Raw genomic sequence first — 27,323 nt, forward strand, 5'->3', positions numbered from 1 at the left:
TTTGTGTGAGGGAAATTTGAAATTCTGATTGTTTTGCCACTAGTACTATCTCAGATTCTCATCTGTGTGAATGAATGTTCTTAATCTTCCTTCAATCAATCTCTCATCTCTTTATTTGGCTTTTACATTTACTGTTGCAAATTGAGACTTGTGATTTAATAAAAAGATTTAATCCATGAAGGTGAAACATATATTCAGAGATACAAACCCTAAAAAGGCTATTTGATGGTTAAACATACCATACCCATCAAGCAAGGAAGATGCGACCACTATCACCATCTATCCACGCCAATTTCTTCTCTTCTCTCAGACAGGTAAATCTCAAAACCCCCATCTCTCAATATCTATATATATATACATAACACATAATGCATATGTGCTTTTAATTATCTTATTTACATGAACAGGTGGAGAAGAGATTGAAATTAGAACACCCATCACAGCCTCCCACTCCCTCTTCCCCACAACCGCCGCAGCCGCCGCCGCCGCCGCCGCCACCACCACATCAACAACAGAACCCTGCTCCTCCACCACCACCGGAAAGCAATTATACATCAACAGAGTCTCTCAGTACCCCTATATACCTCAACTTGGACCAACCCACCAACAGCAGCAGCTCAATCCTCCAAGACAGTGAACCCCCTCAACAATTCCTCTCAAATTCCCCTGATTTCCCACCAACCCATGAAGACCCACCTCAACCAAACAATGAACAAACAATGAATGAAGTTGATACGAATGGCATTGACAGCATTGAATTGTTAATCCAATTATTGGGTCTATCAGATTGTAAAGAAGAGGAACAACAATGGGTTGGTTTGGGTTTAGAGAATGGTGGAGGCGATCGCGGTTGTGATGAGGAGTTTTTAGCCAAGATTGTTGGAAGGAAGGGGCCAAAGTGTGGGAAGGATGTGGAGAGATTGGAGGGATGGATTAAGCACTTTTTGAATGATGGTGGGGAAGAAAAGATTGAACCTTTGAGGTTGGCTCATTTGCTTTTGGGGAAAACTGCTTTTGTTTCAGAGGATAGTGATGGTTTTGGTGGTTTTGAGTTCCCCTCGACTATAGAAGAATTCTTGCAGAATGATCCACCAGAAGAATAGGTCTCTTTTATTGAACTACTAATACATGAGAGCACCTTCTCACTGTTTAGGTGTGAATTTTATTGTATTCCTGTGTCATCAGAGATCTCATTTTATAAACAAGTGTGGTTTACTCTTTGATCATCTGTAGCAAATTTATGAACTAGTTGATAGATGTTTGCTTATCCTATGCACAACGTTACAGTCAATGGTTAATATTTGGATCCATCCATGGTGGTGGGAAGGTTGAAGAAAGATTTATTTGCACCTATTGATGAGCTTGTGGAGGCAAAAACTAGGGGCGAGAGGAAAACTCTAGCAAGCAGATAAGGAGTTAATTTAAGTTGGGGAGTCTATGTTTCACACCTGCATTTCTTGTTGTGAGTGGCCCATTGATTGTGTAAATCTGTAAATTCTACGCTGTGGTTCGTGATTGGAGCAACAAAGGGATGAGAGGAAACTACATTAGGTTAGCTGAAGTAAACTAGGTGATGGGAAGTGTGAAGGGGGTATGGGATTTAGGGACCTAGCCTCCTTAAACCTTGCCTGTTGCCTGTTGCCTGTTGGTTAACAATAGCAAAAGGTACTTATAGGAACATATTACTGCCACTGCTCTTTTCTGAATGCAACTAGTGGAAGTAGCCCATCTTGGATATGGCGAAGCTTTCTATAGGACGGGAAGCTCTGCAGCAGGTATTAGATAGAGGGAGAGGAATGGCAAAGAAATTAATGTGTGGTAAGATCCATGGCGCCCCAAGTCATCTACTTTCAGAGCTAGGTCCAAGCAATGAGTTTGCTCGGGAGTGTGGTTCGTTTCAGACCTCATTGTTCAAATTACTTGTGGTTGGAAGGAAGATCTAGTATATCAAATCTTCCATGAGGGTAATGCACTGGAGATAACACGGATTCCTTTTTTAAGACTGGGGGATTCGGATAAGTTGATTTTGTAGCATACTAACGAGGGATCTTTGCTCTTCCTGTAATGAATGACCAGAGATAATCCTTCACTTTTGTTTAGCAAATGTTATTTTGCTAGACTGGTTTAGTACCCTTCAATATTCATTGTTGGAAACGCAATTTGTGAACTCTTGGTGGCAAAATTTGGTGGAAATTATAAGTTGTTGGACACTGGAGTGGGATATAATGCTGTTTTCATCCTTTGGAGGTCATGGAAGTCTTGCAGTGAGTTTGTGTTTAGCCAAGTCCAGATGCCATCCGTTACAGGTTGCGGATCTTGCTCAAAAGGGCAGCTGATGAGTTCGGTATGGTGCTATCTCAAGAAGAGCAGAGTGGAAGGACGAAAAACTCCCCAGTGACTGTCCTCGCCGTTGTGGCGCCTTCCTAACCATCTGTATTTTTAGCTTCATGGGTTATGGAACGGAGTGGTAGTATCAGTGCAGTAGTGCACAATGAGGCAAGGGAGTTAATAGCAGGTCTGTGAAGTTCTGCAACTTTGTAAGGTGGGGGATATGGAATTGCATTCTGCAAAAAGATGCTCAAAGGCTTAAATTGGGTGTTAAAAAAATTCAGAGATATTTCCCTCATTTAGGTTCACGTTATTCTTGATTTTTTGCTCAGTAGGTCAATGTTATTCTTCAAGTTGTATATGCAAGTCTGTAAATAAGATGAACATGTTTCAGTGGAGTAAAATCTAATAACCAAAAGTCAATGGCATAATGTGACAATGAAACAGTAAAATTGGAGCGCAAAGCAAATTAATGATAATTGCATTTGATAAGCTCTTAGATTTATGGGTTGCCATTTCAGAATCAAGAAGTCATTGCTTGTTTTAGATGCCAGTTGAGTCTGTCAATATATGAATATCACGTTTAGCCGATTACATGACAATGCTCTTGATTCTACACTTGAAGATGGATTTTGCAATGCCAGAAAAATTAATAAAACAAGGAATTTGAAAAATAAAATAAAAAAATAATTTTGAAAGTGATGACAGCTGTGGGATTTGAACCCACGCCCTTTCGGACCAGAGCCTAAATCTGGCGCCTTAGACCACTCGGCCAAACTGTCTGATGTTGCTTAGAAACTTAAATCTGAAGAAAAGAGTTTGAAGAGAGCAAAGCTAAATTAGGACATACAATGCAATACGAAAAGTAAGTGCATGTCATGTAAAAAAATTGAAGTGCAATTTGGAAATGTAAATGAATTGAAATGCAGAAACTTGTATTGAAATTCTGAAATTAAAATGTAAGGAATTGAAAGGCATGAAAGGATAAATGACAACTTATAGAGTTAAATTTGTTGTGTAGTTTGGAGGGGGTTTTCATGAAGCTCTAAGTCTTCTATTTAATTGATTTGTCAGGATAGTTACATAGTGTGGACTTTTTTTGTGGGACAAAGGGAGTTTGTTATGTAATGTTAATTTAAGGGACTTTTTTTTTTTTTTTTTTTTGTTATATATAGTGTTTGATTTTCATAATACCTCTAGCCATGTCTAACATCGGCAATGGTGATTTTGGGAAGAGAGACCCAAATTGTATTTCAGAGAGATTGTTTTTAAGCTTATTTTTTACAGTTTTTCTTTTGTTTTTAGTTCTTTTTACTGCATCAACAACTTCAAATTGATTGAAATAAAGATTACCCGTTGCATTTGTCGAGATAAGTTGAATGGCCCATATTCCCTATTTGAGCCCAAGAGGAGGTGGTTGTCATGCCGTACATCATAAGAAAAGTTGTTAACACTTGTACGTGGAACACCTCCCAATTACGTAGACGAGTTTTGAAAGAAGAAAATATGCAGATCAGATAGTTTAAGGTAAGCTACTGATAAAACCTTTTTTGTTTTTTGTTTTTTTGGTTTGGGGTACAAAACTCCATTGGACTAAAATCGAATAAGATTAAATAGATCAGTAGAGAGAATCTTTGTAAATCTAAGGCCGATGGGGGCATTGGTTTCAAGAACGTCGAAGCTTTTAATTTAGCTCTTTTGGCCAAGCTTGCATGGAGAATGGAAATAGGTGATCAGTCCCTATTATTTCGGTGTTTCAAAAAGAAATATTTCAAAAATTGCAGTTTTGTGGATGCCTCGAATAGATCCAGTGCCTTGTGGGTTTGGAAGAGCATCCTTTCGGCTCGGGAAGTTATAAAAAGAGGGATGAAATGGCGGATTAGTGATGGTTCTCTTGTTAATTGCTGGAAGAATAATTAGCTACCTGACATTCATAATTTATCCGTTACCTCCCAGCAATTTAGGGCTGATTTTTCATCCGTGGCCGACTTAATCAATCATTCCACTCACTCATAGAATAGAAGGCTGGTTTGTAGTTTTTTAATCATCGGGACAGAGATCTTATTCTTCAAATTCCGCTTAGCTCAATGGGGAGAGAAGATTGCAAAGTTTGAGGTGTTTCAAGGATGGTTGTTTCTCTATGAAAAGTGCTTATTTTGTGGCCACGTCTGCGCTCAACAGTAAGTCTCATTTTGCATCAGATGAAGGTTGCAGTTTTGATGCAGACAAGGGTCATATGTGGAGTATGGTTTGGAAAATTCTCGCTCCTAGAAAAATCCAACTCTTTTTATGGCAATGCCTTCACGAAAGAATCTCCATCAATAAGTTACTGTTTTCTCGTGGGGTTTCCGATGTGTCTTGCTGTCCTTTTTGTGATTCAGCTGTCGAGACTGTGGATCATCTTCTGTGTACCTATCCGTTCGCAATACTTGTTTGGAAACTCAGGCCATTGAGAATTGATTTTTGCTCCCCTAATCCAACCTTTTGGCCAAAGAGGTGTACTAGTATTTGTGATAGGTGGAAGGAGTTAGTTATTGCAGCTGAATGCACCGGTCTAGTGGCTTTTATCTGTTGGACAATTTGGAAGTGTAGAAATGATGTGGAGTGTTTAAACGCAAAAGATGGGATCCATACGAAGCTACTCAAAAGGCTATCTTTAATTTTCAGGAATTTCAGGAGATCTCTTGGCAAAATGGATTGCTTTCCATCCCTTCCCATCATGTTCCTTCTCCATTAGTGGTATGGACTGTGCCGGGGTCCGAGTGTATTAAGCTCAACTATGATGAGGCTTTTAATCCTTCAACGAGATTATGCGGTAGTGGCATGATTTTGAGAAATCATCTGGGTTTCCCATCAAGGTGGCTTCTGTTTTTTTGGATAACGTTGGCAGCCCTTCACTAGCGGAGAGTCTTATTCTCCGCGAGTCTTTGCTTCTCCTCAAATGTTGGGGCTATCATAATGTAATGGTGGAAGGTGACTGCAAACCTGTGATGCAATTGAATGTTTCTGTGGAAGCTCAGAAGGTGGTTTTCTTGGATGTTCTTTCTCTTCTCCAGGTTTGTGTTGGCTCTTCCCTTGCGTGGATTCCCCGTGAAAGTAATGTTGTGGCTCACTTAATTTGTACAAAAGCTCTTGAAGCCGGTTATGGTGATTTGGAGGGGCGCATTTGAATGTATGGTTTGTTTGTTGGTGAAAAAAAAAAGAAAAAAAAGGCACATTTAGTATTGGTGTAATGCATATATTACGAAAAGTTGGTGTATGTGACATTGTGGTTTTGGAACTCGGGTTTTATTTTTTAAAAAGGAGGTCATTTTCACACATTTTTTTTTTTTTTTTTTTTTTGAAGGGTAAATTATACTGTAATAATTTCCCTTGAGTTTGAGGTCATTTTCAAGTGGTTTTGAAATTCGAGTTTTATTTTTTGAAAACGAGGTCATGCTTTGAAGGTAAAAATAAGTAATACCTTTGTAGACCTAGTGCTATCTATTATCAAGAAATATTATATATATATATATATGTGTGCGCGCGCGCGCAACATTCCGTTATAGTCTGTCGACTTTGAAGGATTTGATAAGGTTTTGAAGGAAACTTTTAAATTCAATCATGGTTCGTGACTTAGCCCACAACTAAATTAATTAATTTGGTTAGATGAGAATTGAATCTGCCCGGTGGTAATGATGTGGAGCAGAGGAAGATGAAATTGATTATCTATTATTATGTTTTTTTATGTTAGAGTTGGGTCGGTAAAGTGGCAGGCGAAAGATTTTGTTGATGTTTGAATTATGTTTTGGAATTTTTTAAAAGTAGTGGTGTTTGTAGCAAATTAGAGAAAATAGTAGTCGTCTACAGTGAGAGAGAAAGGTGACGATGATGTTTGAAGAGAGAGAAGGTGAAGGACGCGGTGGACGACGATGATGGTTTGTCTGTGCCCTGAGTGATCTTGCACTGCCCTGCGCTACAAGTCAAGGAGAGTTTTGAGCAATTCGCCATAATTAAATCCCACCAAAAACCCTCATTCTTGTAAAGTCAAGATTGCTAACAGATCCAACCATGAATTTCATATGGCAAACTTGGTATAAAGGCGAACCCTTGACAGGTCTAGGATGATGGATTGTTACCACAAATTAGGCATGAAAATAATAACATGCTAATTCAGCAACCTAAGAGCTATAGATCAAAAGCAATTGAAATTATTCTCTCATTGAATCAAACCTCTTCTGCAATAATGTACCTCGTTAAAAGGCTAATCCAGCAACCTAATGCATATCAAGCAGTAATCAAATGGTAGACAAAACCATACCTACATCCATTATGGAGTTAATCCACATATACAGATCATGCAAATACGTGGGACAGCAGCAAGACGATCCAAAAGTTGTTTTCAGACTTGCTCACATGAGAGCAAGCGTGTGCTGAAGGAGAAGAGAGAGGGGAGGGTGACCGATAAAGGAACTTTCCACATGATCCGACCAAAGCAAATCGAAGAAAGAGTGTAAATCAGATGAGCAACACAAAGGAAAGCTTTCGGATTCTCCTCAGTGAACTGTCTAATTGACATAAGAGAGTAGAACCCTAACAATTGGGGCAAGCAGTTGAAAAGAATCAGCAGTGCACCACTACTTATTGGGGCTGCAGTGGAGAATGGGGCCAGGGAACATGATGCATGCACAATAATAACTTTAATGTCTCAAAATCCTCAGCATTCAGAAGATACTAAAACATTAGAAAGAAAAGGCAATACTGAAAGATTTGATCAAGACATGGTTGGATAATGTAGTAATCAGTATCCAATAAGATTATAAACTATTTATGAGTCCAGAACGAAATAATAACTACCCATGATTAACAACAAAATATAAATTAATTAATTAAATGTACATGAGTACATGACAGGAGAGTGCATTAATTAAAAAATTTAAAGTAGCAGTAGGAAACAGGCCAGAAATTTAGTCATTACAACCAGCAACTAGGATAGAGTATGCATGGTACACATCAACTCCCACCCTTCCCCCCAAATTCCCCCATAAACTGTACTCTCAGAATTCATATTTTTTCTGCCCAAATTCACCATTCAGCAGCAATACCCAGAAACAAAAGTAACGTTGGAATTTCTACCAAAACCACGCGCAGAACACTAGGCAACATTATTCTCTTACAACCTACCTGTTGAGAGAGAGAGAGACAAATCCTTTGAAGGACAACTCATATGGTATACTAGTAATACAAGGAGAGTTCAATTTGTGTTACCTCAGCAGGGATGCATATTTATTCTAATCGCCTCCAATCTTTTGTGCTTCTACCTTAAGAGACTTTAGGTACCTAACAGCTTCATCAAGAACAGCAATGGTGCTCATTCGATTGCCACCACCAGGATGATTCCTCGTCCTCATGTTCTGGCGCTTCCTTTCACTGTTAAAGCTCCTACCACTGCTAGAGAAATTCTCTAAAGATGATAGCCTACCCTTTATGGTTTTTGAACCATAAGTGGAGCAAGAATCAGCAGAATCCAGTTCACAGTTTTCATGACTCCGTGCCGTGCTGACCTCTTCCTCATCGTATTCTTCCTCTTCTACCTCTTCCAAGCTCAACAAAGCATCAATATCATCTGAATCTTCTTTCAGCAATGAGGAGATTTCTCTCACCTCATTATGTGCATCATTCCTATCACCATTATCTTGGAAGCAAGAGGAATGAAGATTTAAACCAGGATAACAGAATTTGGGAGCAGCTGCTGGGTGGAACATAATCTGGCTTCTCTTATCAGTCTGATCAACGATAATGAAATTCTTTGGGCAGAACTCAAAGGGCTGAAATTCAACTCCATGGAAGGGCCTTGGGTGCTTTACACCCGGAGGTAAATCTATCCCACCAAAGGTGGACATAACGGGTTCATTATCCATGTAACTACCTCTCACTTGATTTGAAAGAGGGACCACTGGCTCCTGATGGAGAACTTGATGGTCACAGTGCATGACTAGTCCTACTGAATAACCAAGTTTGCTGAAAGACAATTCTATGGCTTCTGGGACCGGATTATTCAAGATTCAATTAAATAAAAGTTCCTGTAGCAATGAGAACACTAAATAATACACCTAAGCTGTTTCCATTACAGAATAATAGTGGTGTCCGTGGCAGAGGTGTCTACTGCAAGTTCACATTTATCAAATTAATGCTTCATTGCTTAATACCGCCTTCTAATGTATGAAGAATACCAGGGATAGTGAGCCCCAATGTCCCAAGGCTTTTTATACTAGACTACGTAACAGGTTTCAGCAACTGGCGGAAATACTCAGCCTGCAAGGCAAATGATAAGCCATGAGTATTACTGACATGCCATCAACACGATAGAGAGAGAGAGAGAGAGAGAGAGAGAGAGAGAGAGAGGTTCATAATATGAATTTACACCTTGGAAGTGATGAATGAGAAACACCAAGATGCAAACTGAACGAAAACTTCGATTTCAACACCATCTTATCAAATTATAAAGACATAGCGCTCACTGATAAAGGACATCCAAAGCATGTAGGCATGTTTGTCAACAAGGTATAACCTAATTGAAATCAATTTCTGTTTCCAAATTGAGCTAGGATCTTTATGCTGGAGTGATATTCGCAGAATTCTAAATTTAATTTCAATCAGACACACGAAACATATGCAATTTCAAGACATTTCAAGCAATGAGATTCATTTTGATTACAAGGGGTAAGATTGTAAATTAATGCAAAAATAAATTCTATCAATAGCTGTTAGACAATGAAATGGCACACTTTAAAACAACAGAAAGTTGCACAAAATCCTCAAGTTATACAAGGATGGAAGTTAGAACACACCACCAACAAAAAAATTGACAAACGCATAGAAGAAAAGGTTGCTGCTGAATATAAATCCTTATTGCAACTTCTTGGCCATCACTCACTGTTCATCCCAACTAAGGGGTGAATAGGTACAGACTTACAGTGAACTGGAAATAGACTTAACTTTTGCACAAAGTGTCTGCTATCGTGTCCATAAATGAATAAAAATATTACTACTATAGTACCTCATTTACACACTGAAACTAAAGGTTCTAAAACAAGAAGAAGTTGTTTTTGAAAATTAGATAAAAATAGAGGTTATTTTCAGTAACTACTAATCTACATTTTTAAAAACGGAGAAAATTATATAAAATAATTCACTACATATTGACAAGTGTATTGAATTCTTTTTTCTCTCTCCCCAAAAATAAATCATTAAACATATTTCTCCTATCTTCATTTTAATAAATAAATAAAAAAAGAAAACAAAAACGAGAATAAAAAATAGTTTCCAGAAAGATAGCAGGCAGGACCTAACATTCTAGGTTGCTTAACTAGAAATACGAAACCTATTTTACATAAGCCATTTACAAAAAAATTAATCACATTAGTACCTGAGTACATGAAAATGAGAATATTTCTTAGTACTCACCTGACAAACTTGCATCAATTGGTAATAAGCAATGAACCCAACTCTTATTTTAATCTTCCCAAGTTCTTTCACTGCTCTATATCTCTTTAGTGTGACCGCAATGTACATTCTCACTCCTCCAACCGATATTAGATGGGAAAGATAAAATCACAGAATGCCTTCACAGATCAAAGGGATTGATTGACCTACAAAAGTAAGCACAAAAACCCTCATAAGCAGTTACCAATCTGTTGAATAGATTTCTCTCTTTTTTTTTTAGGTAACAGCGCACCCCACTGTTGGAGGGCTAATTCTAATCACAAACAGCATATTAATTCTCTTCTTCTTTGGTAAACAGCACCCCACACATTTTGGTGTTTGAGAATCAGAATGTCCACGAAATTCTCTTCTTCTTTAGTGTTTTCCACTTATTTATTCATATAAGTAGTTTTCCCCTTAATTAAATCTTGACATTTGTCAAAATGCTTAAGCAAATTATGAAATTATGAAGCTGAAACTTTGGAATAGAACACTGAACGCTTAAACGGAGGACATTTCTCAAAAGAACAAATCAAATTACAGTATCACACGAAAGAACACCACCAAGAGGACACACTTCCAGCAATAATTCACAGACGAAGACCACAGCATGTTGAAAGACTCCTCCAGTCCCAAATTACTAGAAATGCTGTCTTCAAACCTTACAATTAAATCCCAATAATCAGTACGAATACAACTGTTTCATACATAAAATAGAAAAATCAACAACATTCACAAAAAATAAAACCCTCAAAAGACAAAAAACTGAAGAAGACAAAAAAAAAAAAAAAAAGAGCTTTAAATGGCACAAACAACTGTATGCATAGCTATAAATGATGAACATAATCGAGAACAATACACTGCCGATATTATACCAATATTCTGAAGTGCATGAAAAGAACAGATCATGTAAATAATCAACGAACCAGAATATGAATATACACGATCTTGGAGGAAATCAACAAGAAATTATCTAAAAAATAAAGTTCCTTTCCATTTGAAACAAACGTACTATGCGTGTATATATAAAATCAGAAGAAAAGTAAAGTATAAAATGCTGCAATTGGAATAAATAAATTAGAAGCACAGTGAGTAGGAGAGCAAACACATACTGAAATTAGTTTTCTCAGAAGATCAAAACTTGAAGACCACAGGCTTTCGAATACGCTAGATTTCCGGAAGAGAGAGAGAGATTGGGAAGTGGAGGTCCGGATGTTACTTTCTCCCTCTCTGGCTCTTTTGTTTTTGACTTATAGGAGGATGTGCCAAGGGTAGGCCCAATACACAGAAGCCCAACCACAAACTATCCGGCCACAATGAAGCACAATGTAACACCACACAGATGGCCAACAACGCACCACGTAGCCACACTTACACCGCAGCATCAACACCATCAACCCACCAACATCAGATCGGAAAACATCGCCAAAACCACCGGCAACCGAATCACCAATCAGTCCCAACCAAAACACCCCACAAACCAAACACCAGTGCAAACAGAAACCTCACAAACGCCCCCGAAGAACACCGAAAACAGCCACCCCACACCAAAGAGCAACAAGATCACCGGAATCAAACGACCGAACACGGAAAATCAACGCCGCCGAACAACGAAAACAGCCGCCCCACACCACAGAGCACAAGAATCACCAGATTCAGACCACAGAACACAGCAAAAGCAAAAATCCAAGGGCAAAACACACCGGAGCAACACCACAACACACCCAACACACAAGGGAACACACTCAGCAGCAAGACGCAGAAACTCTCACTGAAGGAGAGAACTCTGAACCCAGAGAACCTTGACGACGCAAGGGATTCGGGACGTAGCCAGTTGAAAATCAAATGTAACTTGTGAGAATAAGAAGCAGAGGATCCGGGCCATACATATTGAACTTCTCTCTCTCATCTTCCTCTGAGCATACTGGACACGAAGATTCAGACAGCCATCTGAAGCAAAATCCATATGCACATGCTTCACTTCACGTTAAATGATCAAAAAAGCCATCTTTACAAGAACACCAATCAATACCCATTTCCATATACTTCTCAAATTCTCATCCACATCTTCCACAGCTCAAGCTTCATCATGTCTCGCCGACCTCAGGACCTGCATTGCATCACTGCAAGCATGTGCCCACCACAGGAACCTCACAACAGGTAAGAAACTCCACTCCTACTTGTTCATCAATGGCTTCCACAGCTCCCCATTTTCCATCACGAGCCTAATCAACATGTATTCCAAGTGTAATCGCATTGCCGAAGCCTTATTAGTATTTGATTCATCGACCCATGATCACAACGTATTCGCTTATAATGCAATCATTGCTGGGTTCATCGCCAATGAGTTACCAAAACCCGCAATTGAGTTTTATTGTAGATTGCGGTGCACTGGTGCTGTGCCGGATAAATTTACATTTCCCTGTGTAGTTAGAGCTTGTTCGGATGTTTTGGATGTTTTAGGGGTTAGGAAGATTCATGGGTTGTTGTTTAAACTTGGGTTGGATTTTGATTTATTTATAGGAAGTGCTTTGGTTCATGCGTATTTGAAATTTGGGTTCATGGAAGAGGCAGTAGAGGTGTTTGAAGAATTACCCGTTAGAGATGTAGTTCTTTGGAATGCAATGATTAATGGGTATGCACAGATGGGGCAGTTTGATATGGCATTGGAGGTTTTTAGGAGGATGGGTGAAGAAAGAATTGTTCCAAGTAGATTCACAGTTACTGGGGTCTTGTCCGTTTTTGCCATGATGGAGGACCTAAATAATGGGAAGGCAGTTCATGGGTTGGTAGTGAAAAGAGGGTATCATTCAGGCATTGCAGTTTCAAATGCCTTGATTGATATGTATGGAAAATGCAAATTTGTTGAAGATGCATTGGGGATTTTCGACACGATGGTTGAGAAGGATATATTTTCATGGAACTCTATTATATGTGTTCATGAACAGTTTGGTGATCATGATGGAACCCTAAAACTTTTTGTAAGGATGTTAAGGTCTGGATTTCAGCCTGATTTGGTCACAGTCACAACCATCCTTCCAGCTTGCTCTCATTTGGCGACATTGATGCAAGGTAAAGAAATACATGGGTACATGATTATTAATGGGTTGGGCAAGGATGGTGATGATGTATATGTGAATAATGCTGTTTTGGACATGTATGCAAAATGTGGGAGTATGAGGGAAGCTCACTTGGTTTTTGATAGGATGGGCTATAAAGATGCAGCATCATGGAACATCATGATTATGGGTTATGGCATGCACGGGTTTGGCATTGAAGCATTAGATATGTTTTGTCGCATGATTGAAGTGGAATTGAAGCCCGATGAGGTCACATTTGTGGGGGTTTTGTCAGCCTGCAACCATGCAGGTTTTGTGAGCCAAGGGCGTGACTTCCTGGCACAAATGCCATTGAAATATGGTGTTGTTCCAACTATTGAACACTATACTTGCGTGATTGACATGCTAGGTCGAGCTGGACTGGTGGAGGAGGCGTATGAGTTGGTATCGACAATGCCAATTGATGCAAACCCAGTAGTATGGAGGGCTGTATTAGCAGCATGTCGACTCCATAGAAATGAATCCCTGGCCAAAGTTGCTGCAGAGAGGCTGTTTGAGCTTGAACCAGAGCACTGTGGAAGTTTTGTATTGATGTCAAATGTTTATGGAGCAGGTGGTAAATATGAAGAGGTATCGGAGGTGAGACATATAATGAGGCAACGAAATGTGAGGAAGACACCAGGTTGTAGCTGGATTGAACTCAGTAATGGTGTGCATGTTTTTGTTACTGGTGATAGGACTCATCCTGATGACTGCTTTATTTATGCTGAATTAAATTCCTTGACTGCTAGTCTGCTTGATCATGGATATGTGCCAGATATCTAGCATGAATGTGAAGAATGTAAAATTCTTTTTCCCCGAAACGAGCTGAAATAAAAGTATCTTACACAGCAGATGTAAAATATCAGAGAGTGATATAATTGGTTTGGTTTTACATTCTAGATGAAATGATTTCTCATGCGTGTGCATATATGATGGCATCAAAATCATACATTTTACACATCAGAACAGATTTGTAGACTAGTGGAAAGTATGGTTAGCTGCGCAGCACTAGGACAGGAGTATAAATCATGCTGCCAATCTGCTTATTAAAATAGAAGTTTCAGATTGACTCATCTGCATTTTATTTGTTTCTCAAGATACTTTAAGGGCTTTAAATGTACATTTCTGATTTCAAGATGATGGCCTTGAAAGAACCGTGTGACCTATCTTAATTTTGAGTTGCAACTTGGCATAGTTGCTTGTGATGTAAAACATGATAGATAGAGGTGAATGGGGCAAAAAGGTTTCGCATAGCCAAAGAAAAGTAGTTATGATATAAGTTTTTGTTTACTGAACTATCCTTTATCAAAGGATTTATGCTTAGATTCTGAATTTAGAATGCTTATTATTAGAAATCTTTTTAATTTATTTTGGTATCTAACCTAATCCTTATAGTGTGAATTTTTTTGTTTAACCAAACCCTTCTCTTCTCTCTATGATCATTTTTGAGTGTTGTTTTTTATTTCTTTTTAATGGAGTTGCACTTGTTTTGGCTGAGAATGGTGGACTTTTTGAAAAGAGGAAGGCAATGGCCGTTGCTTGTCCACTGTGATGTCAAGGATCTTAATTTTTCACCTCACTGTTGGTATCACCTTAATTTTTGTTTATGTTCTGTATGTTATATGTGAGAGCATCAAACCACTTTGTACTACATCACAAACTGTCATTTGTCAATACCTCATTGTCCTGAGTCCAGATGTGTATGTTCACGGGTTTTCCATCTTCTCCCCATGTTATAAAATCATTATCCATGATCCTGTTCTCATTATTGGCTTTGATTTTAATCAGGGGTCATGCGCTGCAAAAAAAAAGAGGCTTATGTCAACACGTTACATTGATGCTGCCGCTGATGATACCAGGCTTAAGAATGTGCACTTGTCTGAGAAATCTTTGGTTGATAACAACGTAAATTGCATCAACAAGTTATCTGGTAATTTTGTTTCCTTGTACACGTGATAACTTTCATAGGTTATGGCTATCTTACAGGTGTCATCTGCTTTACTCCACACCTTCCTTTATTCACTGCTTAGCTATGTATTTTAAAATGAGTAAATAGTTTGGATAGGAGGGGAAAAGACAATTATTAATTATTTTCGACAACCATTGAAGAAAATTTGTACATCTTGTGTTGGACTACAGTATGTTGGATACCTCGTTGAAGATTAGTGTTTATTAAAATGACTCACAACAATGTCAAATTTGGAGCAACTTTCTATATTTTGCTTGTTGTGCTGGTGAAACCTATGGCTGACAAGTGATGTGCATTGGAGTACAAGAGAGGCCACTTAGTGCAATAGCCTTCCCCTCCCAGCACCTCACATAAGTGGCAACTAGCACTGGGTAATGGCTTTCCATAACTTCCATGACATGTTAACCTTCAATCTCCACAATTCACGGAAGGCATGTAAAATTGGAAGTTTCTGCTTCTGACTTGATTCTCGTTTTAGGAAAGAATATTGTTTACACACATCACATTTAAGTATACCACCTATTATCCCTTCAAAATGGTAAAATTACATTAAGGATGAATTGAGAAGCACATCCTTAAAAATGGTTTCCTCTGGAAGTCAATGTGTCTCTCATTAGCTTATGAGCCAAATATGTTCCCGAACCATAATCTTTGTCCTTAAAGTGTGAAATTCCATGTGCTTGTCCTAGTATTATTTCAGAGAACTTTTTTTTTTCTTTCCCTTTAATATATGATGTATGTCAAATGAAGTAATTGTACAAAGAGGTAAAGTAGATAAATGTCCAAGTTGTGGACTGGAAATGTGCCAGTGTAAATACAATGGGATATGGGATGTGTCCAACACATAAGGTTGGGACAGGCATCTACAATAATGCAAAATTTATTGTATAATTGTATATAAAACTCGAGTCAACTCAACAGAATCTTCTCCCATCAACCTTGGTTTGGCTATATAATTGTATGTAAAATTCTTTTATTATATTCCTTCCACACATTATTACTTTATAACTTTTGAAAACTTTATTTATGCTAGAAAATGTATGAAAAGTATTTAATAAAATGATTATTTAGCCGTGTCCCCATATGGATATTTGAGTTTGAAGTTTTGATGAATGTGACACTTAGTCACATACCCGGGTCCATGTAACTTAGATTGCCACTTATCAAGTGTGATGGGTTAAAAAGAAAAAAGATAACTTCTAAACATTGTTCTTCATCCCTTGACAGTTGAAGTGCTTGAGTTCATTGTTCATTACTTAAACTATTTGAAGATGACTCCCTTTACCTATTGATCCTACCCAATCCCAACATCATCCTTAGTATGTTTATTATATGGACAAATTTTTATGGCCATTTTTTTTAATTTTATCTTTCGAATGTGGATGGTTTCTGATTCGCATGACACGTTCAAGATGGATACTGATATGATGAGCCTTTGTCCAGCCCATTTGGTATCACTTGGTTTATGTGGAAGTGTGTTCCTGAGTTGTTATGGAAATTCTGCTCTTTTCAATTGATAGTTGTGGAAGTTTTTTTTTTTTCCCCTTCTGAGTTTAGTCTTTCCCTTGGATGTAATATAAGTACAGGACCGTTGTCAAACATCATTAGAGATTGGAGTTTTTGTTATGCTATTTTTTCCTGGTATTTAAAGTTCTTGCATAGCGTTCCTAGTTTATGTAGACTCATCTTTGTACATAATTTTAGAATTGAATTTTCTTTTTTATATCATAAAAATATATTTTCTTAATATATATATATATATATATATTAGAAGTGAAAAGAACATAAAAAATCAGGAAAAAAAACAATGTCAATAACTTGATATGATAACTTTCAAATATAAGGTGGTGTTCTTTTGGTCTTAATTTTAGGTGATCAATTTAGATTATGCTGACCTCAACTATATGGTTTTGGCTGGAGAAATATTGTGTAGCCATTTCCACGCGATTTTACTCTATATGAGGTTTGTATCATAGGCTATCACATATATTCTTGATATCTCAAAGTGCCATTTTGGCTTTCACCTTGTTCTTGTACATACCTTGACCTTAGACCATCACTTCATAGTTCATACTGGTCAGTTTTTGGGTTCAATTGTAGATGACCTAGCCAACAATGCTAGTTTATGGTGATTGCCTCAATTTTCTTTTCCTTGTCTTGCCAAATGAAGAGTAGTACTTCTTTTTTAATGTGCTTCCTGTGGCATCATAATACATTTTTTATTTTATGTCATGTTTCTTATTTCCTTTTATTACACTAATTCCGAAATTAAGATGGTTATGAAACTTAGTCTACTCTCTATATACCGACATCCAAAACGAGTTTTGGAAATATATTGTCAATCCTTAAAATCACTCAGGAGGAACACAATTGCTGAGATTAAAGCGTAATAAGTACAAGGCGTGTCTTTTGATAACAGATGAATGCTTAACAATAAAAATAGACTAGGAAAGCAGTAGGAACAGCAGTCTTAGAGCTAATCATAAGTTCGTAAGTCTTGTTTTGTCCCATGTATTGGAATATCAACTTTTTCCAATGAGGGAAGCTTGGGAAAATTCATCCACATATTCACTTTCGGTCTTGGTCTTCAAGTACTCGAGATAATGTTGATAGACATACGAAACAAACCCCCAAATGGACAACAACATGGCAGTTGCTTTCACTCCATTCATCTTGTCATCGAAAAAGATCACTGCTAGAACCGGAACAATTGGCAAACATAAAGTGCTAATTACATTGCAGAATAGGGAAGACACCTCAAAGATCAACCCTATAGCACCAATAGAGAAAACCTGCCAGGTCACAGCTGTCCATACCAAAGTCATCACATAGGATAAGTTCCCCAGTCCAAACTCCTTCATCTCTCTATTCAAACTTTTCCACTCTCCGCTTCCAAAAAGCCCCACCAGAATTTCACAAGTTGCAACTAGAGACGTGAAAATTATCATTTTCAAAACTGCCCTAAAATTTCCATTTTTAATAATCTTCCTGAAGGATACCTGTGTTAAGCATAGTATCAATGCATACCCAGCGCCTGCCCCAACAATACATAGGAATCCAATCGCCTACTTCCCTTCAGAGACTTCAGTTGAATCTGTGGAGTCGGTCTGGAATACGAGGAGGATGGAGGAGATGGTCAGAAGGACCAGCGAGTTGACTATGAAAGGGGTAAACTTCTGTGAATTGAGAAAGAAGGAGAAAAATGCATTGAAGCCCAACTGGCTTGCACAGATGAGAGAAAAAGTAGAAACCGGAAGATATTGGAGGCCTATTGAGAACAACATGGCATCTGCTGCTAGGAATATACCAAGGAATAAATAAACTGATGCAAGGATTAATGCAGAGGGTGATTTTGTATGGTTGTTGTCTGCATTTTGATTTTTGGTTGGTATGATGAAGAGGAAGGGAAGGAGTATTGGGAAGCCTACAGGTTGTACAAGTGTTGCTATCCATTTGCTCTTTCCGCCTTTTTCAAAGTAGAGTCTTCCCAGGAGTGTAGCAACTGACTGGCCGGAGAGGACAAAAATTGCATAGATGGCTATCTTGAGCCACCACTTATATTGACAAGGCCGACGGCATGTTGATTGGGAATTGACATTCGCATTTTGGGTCGAGTCTGCTTCTTTGGCCTCTTGAACTGGTAAAACAACACATCTAGGAAGTTCAACATTGAAAAACTAATGTACCAAGAAAAGTATTAGGAAAAAATGAGGATAAAGTTAGTTCAACACTGGTAAATTTTTACTCTACACCAATAAATTTTTTTTAACCTACTTGTTTATTTTCTGGACATGTTGCCATAAATTCCTTTAAAATTTAGGTATATTGTGGTTTTATATACTCTCTCAGTTTTCAAATGCTTTCCCGACTACATAATTTGAGTCATTCCCATGAATGATTGAAAACCGTTTTTCAGTTTCTGAAATTGCAAAAGGTCATTTGGAACCAGAGCGCAATACTCCAAGGATGACCACTAGCTTTTTGGTGAGGCAGGGCTAGTGACTCGCTTGAAGTCGTAACAAGGTAGCCGTACTGGAAGGTGTGGCTGGATCACCTCCTTTTTAAGGAGAGCTAATGCTTGTTGGATATTTTGGTTTGACACTACTTCACACCCCAAAAGAAGGGGCCTACATCCGAGTGAAACTTGATAGAAGTCTTCTTTCATTTCTCAACAGTGAAGTAAGACCAAGCTCATAAGCTTATTATCCAGTAAAACTATATAGGTAATAGAAACTTGGGATCAATCTAAAAAAGTACAAAAATAAAAGAAGGAAAACCAATAAAATATGCAAAACCCAATAAATTAGAAGACCTCTAAGAGCTCTCCTAAGGAAGTTTTTAATACTTTCCGGAAAAAAAAAAAAAAATTTAATACTGCACAGAAAATTTGAAGATGTTGGACTTGATGTAGTTCTGCTGTTGACAAGTACTAGAGATCATCCATCACTTGGTATTATTTATAATATAAGTTATAAGGAATAGAAGGAACCTTCTGCTACAATCACATGAGCTCGGTTTTTTTACTTTTTAAATCGTTTCTTATTAATGCATGAATGTTGGAAGAAATCTAGTAAGGAAATAGAAAATTCGAATTCTGTTTTCTTTTTCTTTTTTCCCACCCAATTCACTTGAATATTTGAGAAACTGACTTACCTATGATGTGTAGTTGCAGTTCTTGAGCTTCTGCCATTTCAAGGATTTTGAACTCTATTTGCTACACAGCCAATGCTTGAAGAAGGTACCATTAATATGCTACTCTGGCAGGTGGTGAGATATTTTTTACATGATGGTAAAATGTGCCATTAGCATGAGTCAAGTCACTGATTTAAAGCCCTAGTACTGTTGCTTCATTCACCAATGGTTAGAAAAAACAAATACCTGACCAGGTTGCATCACAATCTTTCAGTCTGCATCATCCAAAGTCATTCAATTTTCTTCTCTTTTGGCTCATCAGCATTTCCATGGGCAGGTGAGACATACATATTAATGTCATTATTGCTCCTAACCATTGAATTTTATGTGGGATATGGACATCAAGGAGCCCCTAGCTTATAGGCATGCCAAAATTGGTGGGTCCCACAAGGTCCTCTAGCATCATTTTAGTCATATTGTACACAGTTGATATGAATATGTTATCTTTTCATTTTTCTAAAGAGTTTGTTGTTTGGATGGAAAATGTTTGCAAGCATGCAGACTTTGATGACTAGAATATTTATGAGTTGATAGCAAGGAGGTGGGAGGTGACATGTAATAACTGTTAAGGCATGGTTAGTTTAGGGTGCAGCAACACAATGTGCTCTTGTCATTTTTCATGATCATATAATAGTAAACAGATTAATTTTTTTATTTTTTATTTAGAAAAAAAAAGAAAAAAAGAAAAGAAAAGAAAGGTTTTGTTTCTAATAATACATCTACCAGGTGATTGTTATGAACATTCATGTCAATCATTAGATTGCAACTCTTTTTCTTTTGAATTGTGGAGAAGTTATACATGGAAGAGATTTTCCTATCCTTTTTTAAGTTCAATACCTTTGAGGTTAATTTATCAGTAAATGGAGAGTGTTATCGAAAGCTACCAGGATATCTTGGCATATTTAGGATTTTCACTTTCAGTAGAAAGGGAAAATCATGAAGAGGATAACCCAATTCTGGCTGCGATTCACAGAACAAAAGGGAATGCTGTGATCATTCTTGCAATACTGCATCGAAAATAGGGACTATGACATTCCACATTGCCTTGGGGGAGATTGTTGGCACTTATATGTGTGGATGTCTCTTAATTGTGTAGACGCATTTTGAAAACCATGAGCACGAAGAATGCGTAAAGCAGACAATATCTGTATAGCGAAGCGGAGCGTGACAAATGGTATCAGAGTCAATCCCTGGCTGAAAAGGGGGAGCGTGAACAAGCCCAGTCAAACCAACGAGGATGTGGGTCCCAAGAAGGGGTGATTGTGACGTCCTACATCGCTTGGAGGGAGGTTGGCTGCCGGATAATATCTACATAACTTGCCGGGTTGTGACACTATTCGGATATTGACATTCTTGCTTTGATGAAACTTATTGAGAAGCACTAAGCACATTTTGAGCTTGGTTGCTTAGAAGAGGAGTGTAGAATCTATAGTTTTAAGCAATAGAGTTTGAGTCGTCATCTTTATGCAGTCTTACATTTGTGTTTCATGGAAATGATACCATTAGAAGCATTAAGGTTACATCTAATCACAGACACTGCGACTATGACAATTATTGTTACTTCATGACTTCAGATTTTGTTGACATAAAAGTGGAAAATGCCCTTTTAGAGAACTTCCTCAAAGTAGTGAATTCAACACTTACATCTAGATAAGGTTGTGATGGACAAGCAGTTTCTAAAAATAGGGTATTGGCATGAGGTATGTAAAATAAGACAAATTGTTTATGGTGGTTAATACAAGGAGGTCAAAATGGTTGATCAAATACCCCTTTAAATAGTGTCGGCATGAATGTCCTTTTCTAGACTAGTTCTAGGAGTTTAATGATGTCCTGTACCATTTTGGACAAGAACGATAATATGGACCCTCGGTAGGACACCACCTGACAGGCACCGTGATTAAATTCATTGTTTCTTTTTCTTTTCTTTTTTTTTCTTTTTTTTTTTTTTTCAGAATAAGATTGATGATGAGGTTCTGAGAAGGGAATTCAGATTATTTCGTAAAATTTTTTGTGAAAACAAATTTATCATTGTTTTTCTATCCGGGAAAAATGTTCCTGGAGTTGTAAGAGCCTATTGTCTAAACTTCTCTCCATTCGAAAACCCCAGGCTCGAAACTAATGATGTTAGGCATGACTTCCAAGCAGTAAATTGCATGATATATTTAAATCATGTGAGATGGAGAAATTGGAGGAATCTGAAACCAGGCGGCGACGCATAATCAAAACGTGCATTGTCCTGGTTTCCTCATCTGTGAGTTGCATATCTTCTGTGATTGCAGTGTGCTTGTATCAGTGCCAGTTTCTTCTGATTGGACTATCAATAATTTTATGTTGTTAATCCTTTTTAGGTTGGCTATTGGGGGTATGAATTTATATACAAGCTGGACAAGGTTACATACAACAAGTTCCATCCCTACACATCATGGATACCTATCACGTGAGCATTAAGATTTCTTATTTTAATCTTTGTTTATTATTTTGTTTGATTTCTAACCATCATTTTTATTTTATTTTTTCTGAAAATTTATGCAAGGAGTCTGACAACATTCAGCATTCTGTCCCATAGAAAGTTCTTATTTAGTACTCTCACCTTTTGCTTTACTTTAATTTCAGTGTTTGCATTTGCTTGCGGAATTTCACTCAGCAATTACAGAGTTTCTCATTGACTCTCTTTGCGTAAGATTTCCTTTGACCTGTCCGGTTAAAGCTATATGACCATGAAGCACCTCTAACAAATTTTTTTTTTTCAGAATTATTATTCTTTTTAAAGCTTATTAGGATATTTCAAACAGTACAGACTACTCTGTGCTACTAGGTGGCTCGGCAAGGTCACTTTGGAGACCTATATTTCCCAGTTCCACATCTGGCTGAGGTGTACAAAGTTCATCATTTTTCGCATCTCCTCTTTGACGCATTTATATTATAGTATAGTATAGTAATAAAGTAAGAAGGGTAAGTGAATGAAATGCTCATGTTATATTTAAGCTGTATAATGTTTATTTTTATTTATTTATTAAATTTAGATATTTCTTTTTTAAAACTTTTAGACACACGATATATTCTCTTTGGATGCAAATAACTTCTACACCGAAAGTATTGACATGCTAATATCTGCTTTATTACTAGTTAAGCTCAAGATCATTTATCACATTTTTATTAGTGAAAATATGTGAGGAACAAAGGTTTTATTTCTTTCATCTGATTAGTGGTTAAAACCAAGGTTGATATTTTACTTCTTGGCATGTCTGTGCAGATCAAGTGTACCTAACGGACAGCTTAAGTGACTTCTCTCTTATCCCAGAATATCCTATGCTCAAATTCATGTTCACAACTGCGATTTATATCTTGGTGAGCAACTCTTTTTTATTCAATCTTCGAAATTTAAAGAGCTAAAGGTACTCAAGGACACTAATTTTTTTTTTTTTTGGCATTATGTTACTATCTGTGGCTTGCCTTCGCAGATATCCCATAGGCTCTTTGAACTAACCAACTCACTTAAGGCACCTTTTATACCAAGAGACAACAGGCGGTTGCTATACAATATTCTTGCCGGGACTGCAATTTCAGTTTGTTTGTATTGCATCTCATTCATTCTTGTTCTGATCTCTCACTAACCAGTAAGCCTTCGTTTTCCACTTTCGGATTTTTTGCGTATTGTGTGTATATTGCACACTCACACACACACACACACAGTTCGTGGTCCCTGGTTTTCCTTTTATAAAGACAATTGCCCCATATATGCAGTTTTCTTTCTTCTATCCTGTCAATGGATCAACTGTGGTAGAACAACGGCAAGGAATTAGATTTTGGATGCCAATAATGATGTATGGTGCCTCTGCAGTTTCAGTTGTATATATATATATATATATACACACACGCATATATATCCTGATTCATTTTATATGTTAACGACAGTACTTTATACGACCTATTCTTACAGGCCTGACAAATCAGAGGCTTCTTAAAGATTGTTAAAAAGAGATTTTCCTGTTAGTCATACAAAAGGAATGTAGACAGAGTAAAGTAATAGGAATTGGAAGGTTTTTCTTGAAAATTCTTCATGGAAGCTGGTGTTGCCTACAATAGTGAGGAAACACACTCTCCATTGCTGCACCACAGCTGCAAAATGACGTTCTGTCTGCTTTGGGAAGTCCGGCGGAGGACAAAGATGGCAGCTGGATTAGGATCTTTTTGTAGTACTGTAAGGTGATGCATCATTTCATTTTCTCTTGTTAATATCCTTTCGTTGTTAAGCAATGATGAGAAAATGTAATCATACATTTAGTTGAAAAAGAAAAAAGAAAATGTAGTCATACGTGAGATCAATATGTTGTCTGTAAATTCTGCAAGTTTGCACTTTGTCATGTTTAAACGTTTATAGCAATTGGTAGTTCAATAAATCTTAAGCAATGGTCCCACAGAGTTGAAGAATAAACATTTTTACCTTCATGCCGAGTTTTACTTAAAGAGTGGCATTTATGTATATGCTAAGTTACGCAATTGTTTTGAAATGATGCCACTCCCTCTCCATGCGTGCTCACACTCTAGTTCTCATTCTGTATGACTAAGATTTTGTCATTTTAGCTCTTACATTCATTTTCGTTGCGTGACTTGGTGTATACCGCTACTCTTGTAGTCTTGTGGAAATAGTGAAAAATTAGCTCAGACAGTTACGAATCTGGAGTTCAACAAAATCTAAAAGACCAGATCATATTGAACTCCTATGAATCTAGGCTGGAAATCAAAGTTTTTCATCACTATCATCATCATCCTTGCCTTTATTTTGTATGAATGGGTCAGAATTCTCTTTTTTCATGTTTTCTACAATATATCATGTCTGCTCTTTTGCGGGACCACCTCAAGAAAATTCAATTCAATATAGTAATTATTTACAAACATTTTTAACCTCATGATGTCATATAATACCTTTAAAATCATATGGACTTTATTATCTTTTCAGGAATAAATTGTAGCTAAAGGAAACAGAAAAATAAATTAATTAATTAAAAGGGCATTTCAAGGACACGTGCTAACCATTCATGAGATCAAAGGACCCTAGTCTACAACTTGGAACTGGCAATTGACCATCCTCAAAATATACTAAGTCAACTTAGTTGGATCCAGAATAACCTTACAATGCGTGGAGACCCAGTGAGCTCCAGATTAAATTTGTCAAGTTCAAGATTAGCAAACATAAGCTACTTAGTGTAAAAAGTTAGGTCCATTACTAACCTAACAGGAATGCCAAAGGGGCCCATAAAATGTCAAAGATAGTAACATAATGCAAAATATCTAACATCCAACACACAGTTGAAAATTGTAATGTATAGGCATAACTTTTGCAGGTTTCGATCTGAATCTAGTAAGTGACAACAAAAATCATATGACAACACATCTCGGCTTTCCAATACATGATGACTTTATAAAAATTGAAGAGAAAAATTGATTCAAAAATACATCCGGTCAAAATAATATTATCAGAAGTCAAGAAATAACTATACTAGTCTTCTATCAGATGATGCTGAATAGTGCAACTAAAACAATATCTGCTTTAAAAAAAAAAAAAGTATTGTAGCTCAACATGAGTCAAAGAAAATGCTACAGAGAGTGTGTAAAATACATTTTTCTTTAACTAAGCTCAGAAGTTAGAAATAAGGAATTTTAAAAAGATATACTTGCCTGCATCCATCCTTTCCACTCCTCTGTCTGATACCGATTAAGGTAAAGTATGGATTTTCCAGAAAATGTTGACTTGTCATGATGTTTCTTGAGAGAAGTCAATGCCGAAACTATGACAAGAAGAATGTAGAGGAATAGGAAAATATCGCGATTGTATTTCTGTCAAAAAATAATAATAATAAATAAAATAGATCAGAATCAACACAGAAATCAGGAAGATAACTGCCTTAAAAGGCTGGAGAGTGCTCTGTTATTCTATTCTGTCACAACACTAATCATGGAAATAAGATATCCAATAGATAACCTGGTCCAACTAAGGGATAACTTTTTCAATTGCATACAGACAGATAAGGCAACATATATATATATATATTTGGGCAAACATAACACAGCATATGTTGGCTACATGGAATTATGAATACCCAAACTCTATTGTTCAATTCACATTCCATCCCCAAGCTCGTAAAAGTGCATCTCTTATTGCAAAAGTGTGATTGAAAGCAACATACAATAACTGCTTACAAATATACTACTCCAGCACATTTAACATAATCATACGCATTATTATAGTTAAATTAGAAACTTGCCAAGAACAAATAAAAAATAAATAGATAAGTCAAGAGTAGTGTTTCAGAGCAAAACCATTGCAAAATAAACTCATAAATGTAACTGTGAAACAAAACCCAGAAAAGGAAAGCACCTTAGTAGAGTTTGCAAGTAAATCTGCTCGGTCACATATATAGAAATATACCAGAATCGCCCCAAACTCAGACCTACATAATATTTTATCAGTACATATACGAAGGAATGAAGAGTTGTCAAATATTTATTATCATAGCCAATGCAATAACACAACTCACATTGCTCTCAAAGTTGCCAGATTCTCTAGCAAAAAGGAGTCGTCCATTATTAGAAACCTTGAAATTCAAGAGGACGAGAACGTAAGAAAGACTTCTACGGAAATAATGAATATGAAACTCCACTGAAATACAGCACATCAAACAGTAAACCACCTAATTAAGTTTCCTTTAATTGATGAAGCATAGAGCCTTGTGGATGCTGATCTTGTGAGGCCTCCTTCCAGCATAGCAGCCTGATCATCTTCCCTGATTTTCATATTTTCCAATTCAGCTAGGTTACTGTCTGAATGACTGCTGCCCGGAAAGTAAGAAATTCAGCATCAGAAAGCATCCAGACATCACATTATTTTCTTATAATGCTGTACGAATAAGAAGGTATAATATTCCCAAACTCAAAAGAAAGGAAATATAAAATGACTATTACATAAGTGATTGTTTAAATGACATACGGTAATATATTTTATCCATACAGATTAGACTAATTCTAAAAACACATATGGTTTCATATGCATGTATATAATATATTTACTGTCTTATGTGAATATGCAAGTGACTGATCTCCTCTACCTCCCAAAGTGGACGATGAGGGTCCAAGTCCTAGGGGCAAATGGGCTCATGAATTTCTTGTCAATGAAAAAAAAATCTTAGAAAACAACACTTTTAACAAAAAGAAATTAAAATGGCGAAATATTCATGGAACCAATGCTTGCAGGTAACTTCCAGTTGCACAATTTATGATAAATTCTGGTAGGAAATTACAAATTAAATGGAAAGTATCATCCTCCGATCCACATTTAAATATATTGAAGGGTGCAACAACTTCCAATTTTAGTGGCACAATAATACCTTAGCCTTCCAATAATATCGAAGATTACGAAAGCATAACGCATACATGAAAGTTAATAAAAAAATCAGTTGATGGCAATTAAAGTGTATATTCTTAACTTCAATCTTTAATCTGTTACTTCTTTCCTTCTGCTTCTTTTAAGATCACTTAATTTCAAATAGAAAATAAACAAAATACTGTATCTCTTGACTCATCCAAAAAACCTCTCAAAGACTTGTTTCTCCCCCATTCCACTACTATTATACATGTGCATATCATATCACTAAATATTTCTATATATTAGGTGAGGGTCCATGAAGTAGAGAGAACAAAGAAAAGAAAAGGTGAGGGTCCTACTTCAGACCCTCAATTCACACAAACCACACAAAACCTTCTAAAACTGA

General features: G+C 37.0%; 3 protein-coding genes, 1 non-coding gene and 1 pseudogene across 11 annotated transcripts; 2 read left to right on the forward strand and 3 right to left on the reverse strand.

Moving 5' to 3' along the window:
* Positions 1–45: 45 nt before the first annotated feature.
* On the forward strand, positions 46–2,751 carry LOC132311391 (uncharacterized). Its single transcript, XM_059809292.1, has 2 exons — positions 46–314; positions 408–2,751. The coding sequence occupies exons 1-2, from the start codon at positions 261–263 to the stop codon at positions 1,101–1,103; spliced, it is 750 nt and encodes a 249-aa protein (XP_059665275.1). The 5' UTR covers positions 46–260; the 3' UTR covers positions 1,104–2,751.
* Positions 2,752–3,030: 279 nt separating this feature from the next.
* TRNAL-UAG (transfer RNA leucine (anticodon UAG)) lies at positions 3,031–3,110 on the reverse strand. The gene has a single exon. It is a non-coding gene; the product is annotated as a tRNA-Leu (tRNA).
* A 4,060-nt stretch (positions 3,111–7,170) lies between these two features.
* LOC132311400 (transcription factor bHLH144) lies at positions 7,171–11,005 on the reverse strand. 3 transcript variants are annotated; one of them, XM_059809314.1, is made up of 5 exons: positions 10,905–11,005; positions 10,334–10,453; positions 9,775–9,959; positions 7,576–8,622; positions 7,171–7,491 (listed from the first exon to the last, which is right to left on the reverse strand). In XM_059809314.1, the coding sequence occupies exon 4, from the start codon at positions 8,298–8,300 to the stop codon at positions 7,599–7,601; it is 702 nt and encodes a 233-aa protein (XP_059665297.1). In that variant the 5' UTR covers positions 8,301–8,622; positions 9,775–9,959; positions 10,334–10,453; positions 10,905–11,005; the 3' UTR covers positions 7,171–7,491; positions 7,576–7,598. The 3 variants fall into 3 exon arrangements, with proteins under 3 accessions (XP_059665297.1, XP_059665293.1, XP_059665285.1); XM_059809310.1 differs by having other exon boundaries at positions 7,171–8,622; positions 10,357–10,453; XM_059809302.1 differs by having other exon boundaries at positions 7,171–8,622.
* Positions 11,006–11,769: 764 nt separating this feature from the next.
* Positions 11,770–23,859, forward strand: LOC132311331 (pentatricopeptide repeat-containing protein At3g14730-like). 6 transcript variants are annotated; one of them, XR_009482930.1, is made up of 10 exons: positions 11,770–13,581; positions 14,682–14,823; positions 19,529–19,600; positions 21,662–21,805; positions 21,903–21,991; positions 22,168–22,506; positions 22,808–22,902; positions 23,016–23,171; positions 23,299–23,378; positions 23,495–23,859. XR_009482930.1 is itself a non-coding variant. In XM_059809210.1 (1 exon), exon 1 carries the CDS (start codon positions 11,784–11,786, stop codon positions 13,674–13,676), a length of 1,893 nt encoding a protein of 630 aa, XP_059665193.1. In that variant the 5' UTR covers positions 11,770–11,783; the 3' UTR covers positions 13,677–13,799. The 6 variants fall into 6 exon arrangements, 1 of the variants encoding a protein (XP_059665193.1); XR_009482933.1 differs by lacking the exon at positions 21,662–21,805; XR_009482936.1 differs by having other exon boundaries at positions 11,875–11,952; positions 19,529–21,805.
* Positions 17,166–19,562, reverse strand: LOC132311358 (probable purine permease 10; annotated as a pseudogene).
* Positions 23,860–27,323: the final 3,464 nt, after the last annotated feature.

The sequence above is a fragment of the Cornus florida genome, unplaced genomic scaffold (genome assembly GCF_030987335.1).
Source record: "Cornus florida cultivar Cherokee Brave unplaced genomic scaffold, ASM3098733v1 CherokeeBrave_3.0.0_Hap2_Chr01, whole genome shotgun sequence".
NCBI classification, from domain to species: Eukaryota; Viridiplantae; Streptophyta; class Magnoliopsida; order Cornales; family Cornaceae; genus Cornus; species Cornus florida.

What these genes read in the sequence shown, in the direction of transcription:
- LOC132311391 (XM_059809292.1), top strand. Translation starts at nt 261, where the DNA reads ATGCGACCACTATCACCATCTATCCACGCCAATTTCTTCTCTTCTCTC. An exon ending in TCTTCTCTTCTCTCAGACAG is followed by an intron (nt 315 to 407) that starts GTAAATCTCAAA and finishes TTACATGAACAG; the next exon opens with GTGGAGAAGAGATTGAAATT.
- LOC132311400 (XM_059809310.1), bottom strand. Translation starts at nt 8,300, where the DNA reads ATGCACTGTGACCATCAAGTTCTCCATCAGGAGCCAGTGGTCCCTCTT.
- LOC132311331 (XM_059809210.1), top strand. Translation starts at nt 11,784, where the DNA reads ATGATCAAAAAAGCCATCTTTACAAGAACACCAATCAATACCCATTTC.